Source organism: Thalassophryne amazonica, chromosome 8 (genome assembly GCF_902500255.1).
Source record: "Thalassophryne amazonica chromosome 8, fThaAma1.1, whole genome shotgun sequence".
NCBI classification, from domain to species: Eukaryota; Metazoa; Chordata; class Actinopteri; order Batrachoidiformes; family Batrachoididae; genus Thalassophryne; species Thalassophryne amazonica.
The window spans coordinates 109,769,225-109,781,818 of NC_047110.1; the positions used below are offsets into that span (position 1 = coordinate 109,769,225).

At 42.1% G+C, this 12,594-nt stretch overlaps 1 protein-coding gene across 2 annotated transcripts in view; it reads left to right on the forward strand.

Moving 5' to 3' along the window:
• jph3 (junctophilin 3) overlaps nucleotides 1-8,096 on the forward strand; it is a 142,208-nt gene extending 134,112 nt beyond the window's left edge. For both annotated transcript variants that reach the window (XM_034177248.1, XM_034177247.1), the window contains one exon: nucleotides 7,978-8,096. In XM_034177248.1, coding sequence (XP_034033139.1) covers nucleotides 7,978-8,058 — 81 coding nt within the window. In that variant the 3' untranslated portion in view covers nucleotides 8,059-8,096. The remainder of the gene's footprint in view (nucleotides 1-7,977) is intronic.
• The last annotated feature ends 4,498 nt before the right edge of the window (nucleotides 8,097-12,594 follow it).

Consider the following 12,594-nt stretch of genomic DNA (forward strand, 5'->3'; position numbering starts at 1 on the left):
TCCATGGCCTAATATGTATCTGTGTTGAAAATTTTGTCAAAATCCGTGGAGTAGTTTTGACAGAATCTTGCAAACAGTAATCCTTCAAAGCCTATACAAAGTGTAACTTGATCCCGAATCCGGATCTGGATCTGGATCACCTCCAAAATTTAATGGATTCTTCTTCCATGACCTAATATCTATCTGTGGTGAAACTTTTGTCAAAATCCCTCTAGTAATTTTGACATAATCTTGCTAAAAGACAGACAGACAGACAAATAAGTAAACGCAGATGATTTTATTACATCCTTGGCAGACGTAATCATAATAATAATAATGCATGTACTTAAAGATGCAACCTCCTTTATTTATACCGACAACACTAACAGCATTTTTGTAAAGTCAGCAGGTGGACAAATGCTGATTAGAATACAAACATACTGTAGTAGGTTAGTAGTAGTAGTAGTAGTAGTAGTAGTAGTAGTTGTAGTAGTGCCCTATTACATATTTTAATTTTGAAATGACAGAAAATTAAAAAATAAAAATGAATCAGGTTTCTGTATATACAAATTTCTATAATGAAGCTCTTTAACCCGACAGTGAAAACTAATCTCAACAACATGACATGAATTAAATTACAAAATAAAAGCCAAAATGGTGGGTTGCATAAGTAAAACCATGGGATGGATACATAAACATTTTTAATTGACTGAATGTGTCCTGAACTTTATTTACACCAATTATTAAGAAATACAAACAATATGGTACTGTATGGTAAATCTGTGTCAGGTAGGCAGGTCCCAAAAACTGAATGTGCATGCAAGAAGACGACTAGTGAGGGAAGCCACCAAGACTCCTAGACTACCTTGAATTAGTTATACTCTTCTGTGGGTGCCACTGGACAGATTGTGTACAGTTTTGCATTTTAATTCGCCACTCACAGTTTCGTAATGGAGTGAGCCAAAAAAAAAAAAAAACGATTTTCACACAACAGCACATCAAATCTAGGTTTGCATCTTCCATCTGCCTTCTGGGAAATTGTAACCTAACTTTCAGGTCTTCTTTTTAAGAAAATCCTTTGCTATACCACTTTATCGTGAAACTGTAAAACTGGTTATGTCAAATGAACAGTTACTTAGAGGTCCAGAGATGAGGAGTATAATTTGCATTGTGAGGGAACACCAGCTACATTTTCACCATGTGGTGTTTTTCTCTGTGCATGATCCATCACACAGCTGTGTCATGCTGAAGACCCCAGTGACTGGATTGGACAGGCAGATGGATGGATGGATGGATGGATGGATGGATGCATAGATGGACAAATGAATGGACAGGCAGATGGATGATGGATGCATAGATGGACATATGAATGGACAGGCAGATGGAAGAATGGATGCATAGATGGATAGATGAATGGGGAGCAAGATGGATGGGTGGATGCATAGATGGACAGATGAATGGACAGGCAGATGGATGGGTGGATGCATAGATGGAGAGATGAATGGACAGGCAGATGGATGAATGGATGCTTAGATAGACAGATGAATGGACAGGCAGATGGATGGATGGATGGATGGATGCATAGCTGGACAGATGAATAGACAGGCAGATAGATGGAGGGATGCATAGATGGACAGATGAATGGACAGGCAGATGGATGTATGTATGTATGGATGTATGGATGGATGGATGGATGCATTGCTGGAGAGATGAATGGACAGGCAGAAAGATGGAGGGATGCATAGATGGACAGATGAATGGACAGGCAGATGGACGGATGGATGCATAGCTGGACAGATGAATGGACAGGCAGAAATATGGAGGGATGCATAGATGGACAGATGAATGGACAATGGGCAGGCAGATGGATGATGGATGCATAGATGGACATATGAATGGACAGGCAGAAAGATGGAGGGATGCATAGATGGACAGATGAATGGACAATGGGCAGGCAGATGAAAGAATGGATGCATAGATGGATAGATGAATGGGGAGCCAGATGGATGGATGGATGCATAGATGGACAGATGAATGGACAGGCAGATGGATGGATGGATGCATAGCTGGACAGATGAATGGACAGGCAGATGGAAGAATGGATGCATAGATGGATAGATGAATGGGGAGCAAGATGGATGGATGGATGCATAGATGGACAGATGAATGGACAGGCAGATGGATGAATGGATGCTTAGATAGACAGATGAATGGACAGGCAGATGGATGGATGGATGCATAGATGGACAGATGAATGGACAGGCAGATGGATGAATGGATGCTTAGCTAGACAGATGAATGGACAGGCAGATGGATGGATGGATGGATGCATAGCTGGACAGATCAATCAATCAATCAATCAATCAATCAACTTTTTTCTTGTATAGCGCCAAATCACAACAAACAGTTGCCCCAAGGCGCTCCACATTGCAAGGCAAGGCCATACAATAATTATGAAACACAGTCTACGTCTAAAGCAACATAACCAAGGGATGGTCCAGGGTCACCCGATCCAGCCCTAACTATAAGCCTTAGCGAAAAGGAAAGTTTTAAGCCTAATCTTAAAAGTAGAGAGGGTATCTGTCTCCCTGATCTGAATTGGGAGCTGGTTCCACAGGAGAGGAGCCTGAAAGCTGAAGGCTCTGCCTCCCATTCTACTCTTACAAACCCTAGGAACTACAAGTAAGCCCGCAGTCTGAGAGCGAAGCGCTCTAATGGGGTAATATGGTACTATGAGGTCCCTAAGATAAGATGGGACCTGATTATTCAAAACCTTATAAGTAAGAAGAAGAATTTTAAATTCTATTCTAGCATTAACAGGAAGCCAATGAAGGGAGGCCAACACGGGTGAGATATGCTCTCTCCTGCTAGTCCCCGTCAGTACTCTAGCTGCAGCATTCTGAACCAACTGAAGGCTTTTTAGGGAACTTTTAGGACAACCTGATAATAATGAATTACAATAGTCCAGCCTAGAGGAAAAAAATGCATGAATTAGTTTTTCAGCATCACTCTGAGACAAGACCTTTCTGATTTTAGAGATATTGCGTAAATGCAAAAAGGCAGTCCTACATATTTGTTTAATATGCGCTTTGAATGACATATCCTGATCAAAAATAACTCCAAGATTTCTCACAGTATTACCAGAGATCAGGGAAATGCCATCCAGAGTAACGATCTGGTTAGACACCATGCTTCTAAGATTTGTGGGGCCAAGTACAATAACTTCAGTTTTATCTGAGTTTAAAAGCAGGAAATTAGAGGTCATCCATGTCTTTATGTCTGTAAGACAATCCTGCAGTTTAGCTAATTGGTGCGTATCCTCTGGCTTCATGGATAGATAAAGCTGGGTATCATCTGCGTAACAATGAAAATTTAAGCAATACCGTCTAATAATACTGCCCAAGGGAAGCATGTATAAAGTGAATAAAATTGGTCCTAGCACAGAACCTTGTGGAACTCCATAATTAACTTTAGTCTGTGAAGAAGATTCCCCATTTACATGAACAAACTGTAATCTATTAGACAAATATGATTCAAACCACCGCAGCGCAATGCCTTTAATACCTATGACATGCAGACATACAGATGAATAGACAGGCAGATAGATGGAGGGATGCATAGATGGACAGATGAATGGACAGGCAGATGGATGGATGGATGGATGCATAGCTGGACAGATGAATGGACAGGCAGAAATATGGAGGGATTCATAGATGGACAGATGAATGGACAATGGGCAGGCAGATGGATGATGGATGCATAGATGGACATATGAATGGACAGGCAGAAAGATGGAGGGATGCATAGATGGACAGATGAATGGACAATGGGCAGGCAGATGGAAGAATGGATGCATAGATGGATAGATGAATGGGGAGCCAGATGGATGGATGGATGCATAGATGGACAGATGAATGGACAGGCAGATGGATGGATGGATGCATAGCTGGACAGATGAATGGACAGGCAGATGGATGATGGATGCATAGATGGACAGATGAATGGACAGGCAGATGGATGAATGGATGCTTAGATAGACAATTCAATACTTTATTCAATACTTTATTGTCATTGCCATAATAACAACAGTTATAAATGACACGAAATTTCGATGGAGCCTCAAACAACGGCATAGTAGCTTATTCATGACATAATAACTTATTCGTGGGTATGAATATGTTTGTAAACCTTCATTATTAAGTAAGGCACAGAGAGACAGTTCAGCATCTTAGTGCACAGTAGAACAGAGTAAAGTGCGTATATGTAACGGGGGGGGGGGGGGGGGGGGTCCCAGTAAACAGGGATGTTGGGGAGTGTCGAGTGGCTGCTGCAGCAATGCAAAGACCAATTCACAGTTATTGTAATGGTGGGATGTGACGTGTAGTGATGGCGGGCGATGACAGAGAAGGAAGGGGAGGGAGAGACTGCAGGTTTAGCAGCCTCATGGCCTGGGAATACAGACTGCAGGCCATTCTAGAGGTTCTAGCACGTGTGGACCTGTATCTTCTCCCTGAAGGTAACAGGTGGAATAGGTCATGTGCAGGATGGTAACTGTCCCGAAGGGTGTTGTACACTCGTCTAAGGCAGCGGCTGGTGTAGAGTGTCCTGATCTCCGGGAGGGTAGTCCCGGAGATCAGGACAGATGAATGGACAGGCAGATGGATAGATGGATGCATAGCTTGACAGATGAATAGACAGGCAGATAGATGGAGGGATGGATGCTTAGATAGACAGATGAATGGACAGGCAGATGGATGGATGGATGGATGCATAGCTGGACAGATGAATAGACAGGCAGATAGATGGAGGGATGGATGCATAGGTGGACAGATGAATGGACAGGCAGATGGATGGATGGATGGATGCATAGCTGGACAGATGAATGGACAGGCAGAAAGATGGAGGGATGCATAGATGGACAGATGAATGGACAGGCAGATGGATGGATGGATGCATAGATGAATGGATAGGCAGATAGATGGAGGGATGTATAGCTGGACAGATGAAGGGACAGGCAGATGGAAGAATGGATGCATAGATGGACAGATGAATGGACAATGGGCAGGCAGATGGATGGATGGATGCATAGTTGAATGGATAGGCAGATAGATGGAGGGATGCATAGATGGACAGATGAATGGACAGGCAGATGGATGGATGCATAGCTGGATCAAATCAAATCACATCAATTTTATTTCTATAGCGCCAAATCACAACAAACAGTTGCCCCAAGGTGTTTTATATTGTAAGGCAAAAGCCATACAATAATTACATAAAAACCCCAACGGTCAAAACGACCCCCTATGAGGAAGCACTTGGCGACAGTGGGAAGGAAAAACTCCCTTTTAACAGGAAGAAACCTCCAGCAGAACCAGGCTCAGGGAGGGGCAGTCTTCTGCTGGGACTGGTTGGGGCTGAGGGAGAGAACCAGGAAAAAGACATGCTGTGGAGGGGAGCAGAGATCGATCACTAATGATTAAATGCAGAGTGGTGCATACAGAGCAAAAAGAGGTGAATAAAAAGAAACACTCAGTGCATCATGGGAACCCCCCAGCAGTCTAAGTCTATAGCAGCATAACTAAGGGATGGTTCAGGGTCACCTGATCCAGCCCTAACTATAAGCTTTTTCAAAAAGGAAAGTTTTAAGCTTAATCTTAAAAGTAGAGAGGGTGGCTGTCTCCCTGATCCAAATTGGGAGCTGGTTGCACAGGAGAGGAGCCTGAAAGCTGAAGGCTCTGCCTCCCATTCTACTCTTACAAACCCTAGGAACTACAAGTAAGCCTGCAGTCTGAGAGCGAAGCGCTCTATTGGGGTGATATGGTAGTATGAGGTCCCTAAGATAAGATGGGACCTGATTATTCAAAACCTTACAAGTAAGAAGAAGAATTTTAAATTATATTCTGGAATTAACGGAGCCAATGAAGAGAGGCCAATATGGGTGAGATATGCTCTCTCCTTCTAGTCCCTGTCAGTACTCTAGCTGCAGCATTTTGAATTAACTGAAGGCTTTTCAGGGTACTTTTAGGACAACCTGATAATAATGAATTACAATAGTCCAGCCTACAAGAAATAAATGCATGAATTAGCTTTTTAGCATCACTCTGACATAAGACCTTTCTAATTTTAGAGATATTGCGCAAATGCAAAAAAGCAGTCCTACATATTTGCTTAATATGCGCATTGAAGGACGTATCCTGATCAAAAATGACGATCAAGATTTCTCTCAGTATTACTAGAGGTCAGGGTAATGCCATCCAGAGTAAGGATCTGGTTAGACACCATGTTTCTAAGATTTGTGGGGCCAAGTACAATAACTTCAGATTTATCTGAATTTAAAAGCAGGAAATTAGAGGTCATCCATGTCTTTATGTCTGTAAGACATTCCTGCAGTTTAACCAATTGGTGTGTGTCCTCTGGCTTCATGGATAGATAAAGCTGGGTATCATCTGCGTAACAATGAAAATTTAAGCAATGCTTTCTAATAATACTGCCTAAGGGAAGCATGTATAAAGTGAATAAAATTGGTCCTAGCACAGAACCTTGTGGAACTCCATAATTAACCTTAGTCCGTGAAGAAGACTCCCCATTTACATGAACAAATTGTAATCTATTAGATAAATATGATTCAAACCAAGCAGCACAGTGCCTTTAATACCTATGGCATGCTCTAATCTCTGTAATAAAATTTTATGGTCAACAGTATCAAAAGCAGCACTGAGGTCTAACAGAACAAGCACAGAGATGAGTCCACTGTCTGAGGCCATAAGAAGATCATTTGTAACCTTCACTAATGATGTTTCTGTACTATGATGAATTCTGAAACCTGACTGAAACTCTTCAAATAGACCATTCCTCTGCAGATGATCAGTTAGCTGTTTTACAACTACCCTTTCAAGAATTTTTGAGAGAAAAGGAAGGTTGGAGATTGGCCTATAATTAACTAAGATACGGCTGGGTCAAGTGATGGCTTTTTAAGTAATGGTTTAATTACTGCCACCTTAAAAGCCTGTGGTACATAGCCAACTAATAAATCAAAATCAAATCAAATCAATTTTATTTATATAGCGCCAAATCACAACAAACAGTCACCCCAAGGCGCTATAAAGATAGATTGATCATATTTAAGATCGAAGCATTAGGAATGGGGTCTAATAGACATGTTGATGGTTTGGAGGAAGTGACTAATGAAAATAACTCAGACAGAACAATCGGATGATGTGTAGATGGCTGGATGGACAGATGGATGGGTACATAGATGGATGATGCACAAATTGATGGATGCAAAGATGGATGATGGACAGACATATGAACAGATGGATAGGTGTATAGAAAGATGATGGATGGAGGGACAAATGGATGATTGATTCATAGATCAGTGATGGCTGACTGATTGATGGACAGTGACTGATTGACAGATAGAGGAATGACTGGATGGATGGGAACATCAGTGATGGACAGAGTGCTGGATGGACAAATGGATGGGCACTTAGATGGATAATGCACAGATGGATGGATGGATGGATGGATGGATGGATGGATGGATGGATACAGGGACAGATTGATGGATGCATAGATGGGTGATGGACAGATGAATGCTTTGATTGATGGATGATGGATAGACAGGTACATAGACAGCTAATGCACAGACACATGGCTTGCTGCATAGCTGGGTGATGGATGAAGAGACAGATTGATGGATGCATGATGGACAGATGGATGAATAAATGGATGCACATTTCTATTGGAGCAAAGCATTTAGAGAGGCTAACTGTGTTAAATATAATGTGATGCATCTGCAGCAGAAAAGATGTGGAACAGCGGGATGATGACTATTTTTCAAATCAAATCCTGTCATGTGTATGAAAACATATTCATGTGAGCTTTTGTGTGTGTGTGTGTGTGTGTGTGTGTGTGTGTGTGTGTGTGTGTGTGTATGCGAGCGAGAAAGAGAGAGTCCTTATTGATAATTTCCCCTTCCTCTCCTTCTCTCCCACGCAGGCCCACAGCTCTATCCTGGTTGTCATGGTGATTCTGCTCAACATTGGAGTGGCTATTTTGTTTATCCACTTTTTTATTTAAAGCCGGCGCTGCTGTCATGGTCGGCCTGTTTATGCTACTACAACTCCAAATTCATACGAGTATTACACTGACTCGGTGGTCCCTTCGTGCCTGTGTCAGGGAGGACTGCATCCGGCTGAAAGAGACCAGGACCACGGACAGCGTCGGCACAGTCGGTCCATCATCGTTTGGGCTGAAGCTGGACAAGCCACACCTGGGTTCACAAGTGGGCTAACGTAGCCTAGGCTCTGTCCAGTCATCGTCAAAGAGGTGCTGTTGGCATGGCCCGAAGACGTGGATTAAACAGGGGGAGGACCAGTCCAGGGAACTGGACTAAAGAGAGCTCATCCGGAAAGTGGAGCACAGTAAGGGTAAAGTGGGCTGAACTGTTCTGATTCTCAGGCCATGAGAGGTGCAGCTGGCGTTTCAGAACGATGTCTGCTTCCACTGTCTGCAGACAGACTTTTTCCATCTTCAAATCATAGTTTTCAACAGATTTGTAACTTATAATTTATTAATTATTGTATTATTTTTCTCATATACCAGATGTTGATGGATCTTTATTTTCTTTGTACGTCCTGTCTTTGGTTACACCACCTGTCCTGATGTTACCGGTGGCTCAGAGTTTTGGATGAGATGGAGCAGCAGCCTGGTCTCAAACACAACCCAGCTGGCTTGGTTCTCTCCTCCAAAGGTGCCACTTCAGCCACCATCTGGTATTTATGATGGATCACACTGGCTATATAATGTCCAAAACACTCAAATATCAAAAACGTTTAAAGCTACAGTGTGTAGGATTTAGGGGCATTGACTAGCATAAATACAATATAGTATTCTGAACCACTGTTCATTAGTGTGTAAGTCGGAGAAACCTGTGATTAGGTTCAGCCGGTGTTCTTAAGAAAAAAAAAAATGGTGAAAACAGACCAGTTTCTTGTAAAATACATCTGTGATTTGTAAAAATGTAGAAAGAAGTAATGTTTGGCACAGTCGGCAGAAACTGGCACTCATGATATTGTGGATAAGCACCCCAGATTTACGGGTAAATACTGTTTGTGTTTTGACCATACAATGTATGAGGTGTATTTTTCTGACCCCAATGACTTTCAAGATTCCAGCCCGATCGGGACCTAATTCAGGGATGTACCTGGCAACACCCAGGCGAAACCGCATAGCAAATCTGGCCAAGCTAGATCCCATAGGAAAAAATTGTGTTTATTCAGACCCCAAAAACTTTTAGGGTTCCGGCCCGATCTGAACCTAATTCAGGCATGTACCTGGCATCACAGAGCCAAACCTGCTTACCAAATTTGGTTGAGCGGGGTCCTATGGGAAAAAAGTGTTTTGTTTATTTTTTCAGACCCCAATAACCTTTAGGTTTGCAGGCAGATTGCAATGATAATGAAGTTGCACTGCTCCACCCCTGTTTTGAGCAGACTGGCCCAGTGACAGCTGAGAAGTAGTCCAGAGACAGACACACAGATGTGTACCAGCAATTATTATAAGATTAATTACCTGCTAGAATAAACTGATATGTTTTCATCAGCTCAGAATGAGCTCTTTGTATCTACATGAGAGTGGGGCCCCCTCATGGAGGCCACCATGTTGCACCGCCATATTGATACAGAAGCCCAAAATTGACGTACCTATACTGCTTTTTGCATTTTGTAGTGCTGCCCGAAGACTGAAGTAAAAAGAAGACAAATCTGTGGTTTTCCCATATACTCTGTCTACTGGTTGCTAGTGCAGGCTAGCATGTTTGAAACCCCTAATTTTTATGAGATAGAGCATTATACATATTTCTTATTACAGGAGAATGCAAGGGAGCACAAACTCCCATCTCCAAAGAAGCCAAAACCATGACTGGCAATGGTATTGTGCAATTTGCAACCTCACAACTAGATGGCACTAAATCCTACCCACTGTATCTTTAAATATCAGCAGTGTGATTTCAGTGGATGCTGAGAAATGTAATGTTTATTGAAATATATATGTTAATTGCAGAGATCATGCTCCCCCCTCACCGTTGAGCAGGTAGCTCATTGGTTAAGAAGCTGACCTGCCAATATATAGACCTGGTTTTGAATCCCGCTCATGCTACTTGTCTTTGTCTTTGGACAAGATACTTAGCCTGTATTGTCTTAGTCCACCCAGCTATAAATGGGTACCAGCCTTAGCTGGAGAAGTAACCTGTGTCAGACTGGTGTCCTTTTCGGGATTGTGGGGGCTCAGAAGATGGTAGATGGTAGGTAGGGTTGTGTCTAGAGGATCCACGGTGCCATTCCCCAAGTTGCTCCCAGTGTGCAGTTGAGTGCCTCACATGGCAGAACACTAACATCAGTGTGTGTGTATGTGTGTGTGAGGTATCATTATAAAGCCCTTTGAGCATCTGCATCAGATGGAAAAGCACTATAGAAAATGTAGTCCACAGCTAGTTTGTGATGGTACAATTTATAAATGTTGACAATTACTGAAATTGAAAAATCCACTTAACAGGTCTTTCTGGCAGCACAGTGGCTTAGTGGTTAGTACTGTTGCCTCACAGCAAGAAGGTCATGGGTTCAATTCCCACCTGTGGTCTTTCTGTGTGGAGTTTGCATGTTCTCGTGTTTTTGTGGGTTTCCTCCGGGTGCTTCGGCTTCCTCCCACATTTAAAAGACATGCAGGTTAGGTGAATTGGAAACTTTATCATTGTCTAGGTCTCCCTTGTAAAAGAGGTCTTGATCTCAATGGGAGTAACCTGGTTAAATAAAGATTCAATTAAATTCTGCTGTCTGACTGGCTGCCGAAAAACAATATGTCTGGCATATTCAGGTGTGCTTTGTCATTTCACAGATGAAACATCAATTTACCATAATATACAAGCGCACACCTTTTCTAATTCGACATACAAAAGAAAACTGAATCAGTCACACTTTATGATTCACTCTCTTCACATGATCAAACCTTGTCTCCCTCTTATTTTCTTTGTTCATCAGCTCCTCAGAGTACTTCCTCCACTTTTTCTATCCATGCTCCTTATTTATCAGTACATTTTACTCAGACCATATTTTATTAATGATACATGGTAAGTGTGACATAATACAATACAAAATTTCTGGCCCTGTCTGGCCCTTGCACCACCAGTTTGAGACCTTTATTCTACAATGTTGTTGTCATCACTCCTGTCGTTTGTTATCTACTTCTCAAATCTCTCTCCTTTTCATGTTCAATCAAATGTGGTTGCACACGTGAGATGTGCACTCACACAGATTCTGCAGAACATGTGCAAACTCCACTACGTGCGCGTGTGCACAGGATTTTGTTGACTGGCTAGTGTGTGAGTGTTTGCACCTGTGCCAAGCTGACTTTTCCAGCTGACTGTGTGTGTCATCTACATGCACCTTACAGGCTTTTCATGTTATTCATGAACTTTCTATGAGGAGGCTCTCTGTTCGACTCCTACGCACACCTGCTCCAGTCAAACCCGCGTGTTCTCACCTTTCGTACTTTAAGATGTTGGTTGCTGATAAAGATCTGCTTCTGCTACATTCACCCAATTTGTCCAGCTGTACAAAGACAAAGCAAAAGAAATATACTGATAAATAATCCATAAAGTGCAGTGCATAAAAAAAGAAATACTCACCGTTAGGATTTTATGTTTTTTTGTTTGTTTTTCTTAATTTGACATCAAATCCAAAAGAAAAATCAGGTGTCTTTATACAATTTTGAAAAAGTATGCTCTTTCATTTTACAGTGAAAACACATCTCAACAGCATGATTTGAAAATTAAAATATTTCTGCAAAACAGCTTTATGCCTTCAAAACCGGAGATAAGCAGCCACCCTATGGACCTGTGAGTCTGTAAGGACCAGGGATAGCTCCAGCCAAAAGAAAGAAAAGATGTGAAGAAAAAATGTATGAAGAAAAAAGTTTTAAAAAGAAAGAAAAGAAAACAATGTTTATAAGTTTGATAACCTAATAAAAATATAAGAGGTCTATTAGAAAAGTATCCGACCTTATTATTTTTTTCAAAAACTATATGGATTTGAATCACGTGCGATTACATCAGACAAGCTTGAACCCTTGTGGGGATGCGAGAGTTTTTTCACGCCTGTCGGTTGCGTCATTCGCCTGTGGGCAGGCTTTGAGTGAGGAGTGGTCCACCCCTCCCGTCTATTTTTTCATTGTTTAGGAATGGCTCAGAGACTGCCGCTTTGCTTGATCAAATTTTTTCAGAAACTGTAAGGCACATCCGAGTGGACACCATTCGAGAAATTCAGCTGGTTTTCGGTGAAAATTTTAACCCATGGAGCCGGAGGAGGCGCGCCGCGCTCCGAGCCGCCGTCGTCGGCCTGTTTCGAGCTGAAAACTTCCAAATTTAAGCCTCTGTTGACCCAGGACGTTGTGAGAGAACAGAGAAGTTTCAGAAGAGGTCGGGATCAGCAGTTTATCTGGACATTCCACTGTTAAAGGAGATTTTGAAATGAAAGACGTGCGGACAGATTCGCGTCCGCACGTTTGGATTCGGATACTCACTCGACTGAAAACCATCGAAAGCCGCCTGAATTTTATGAA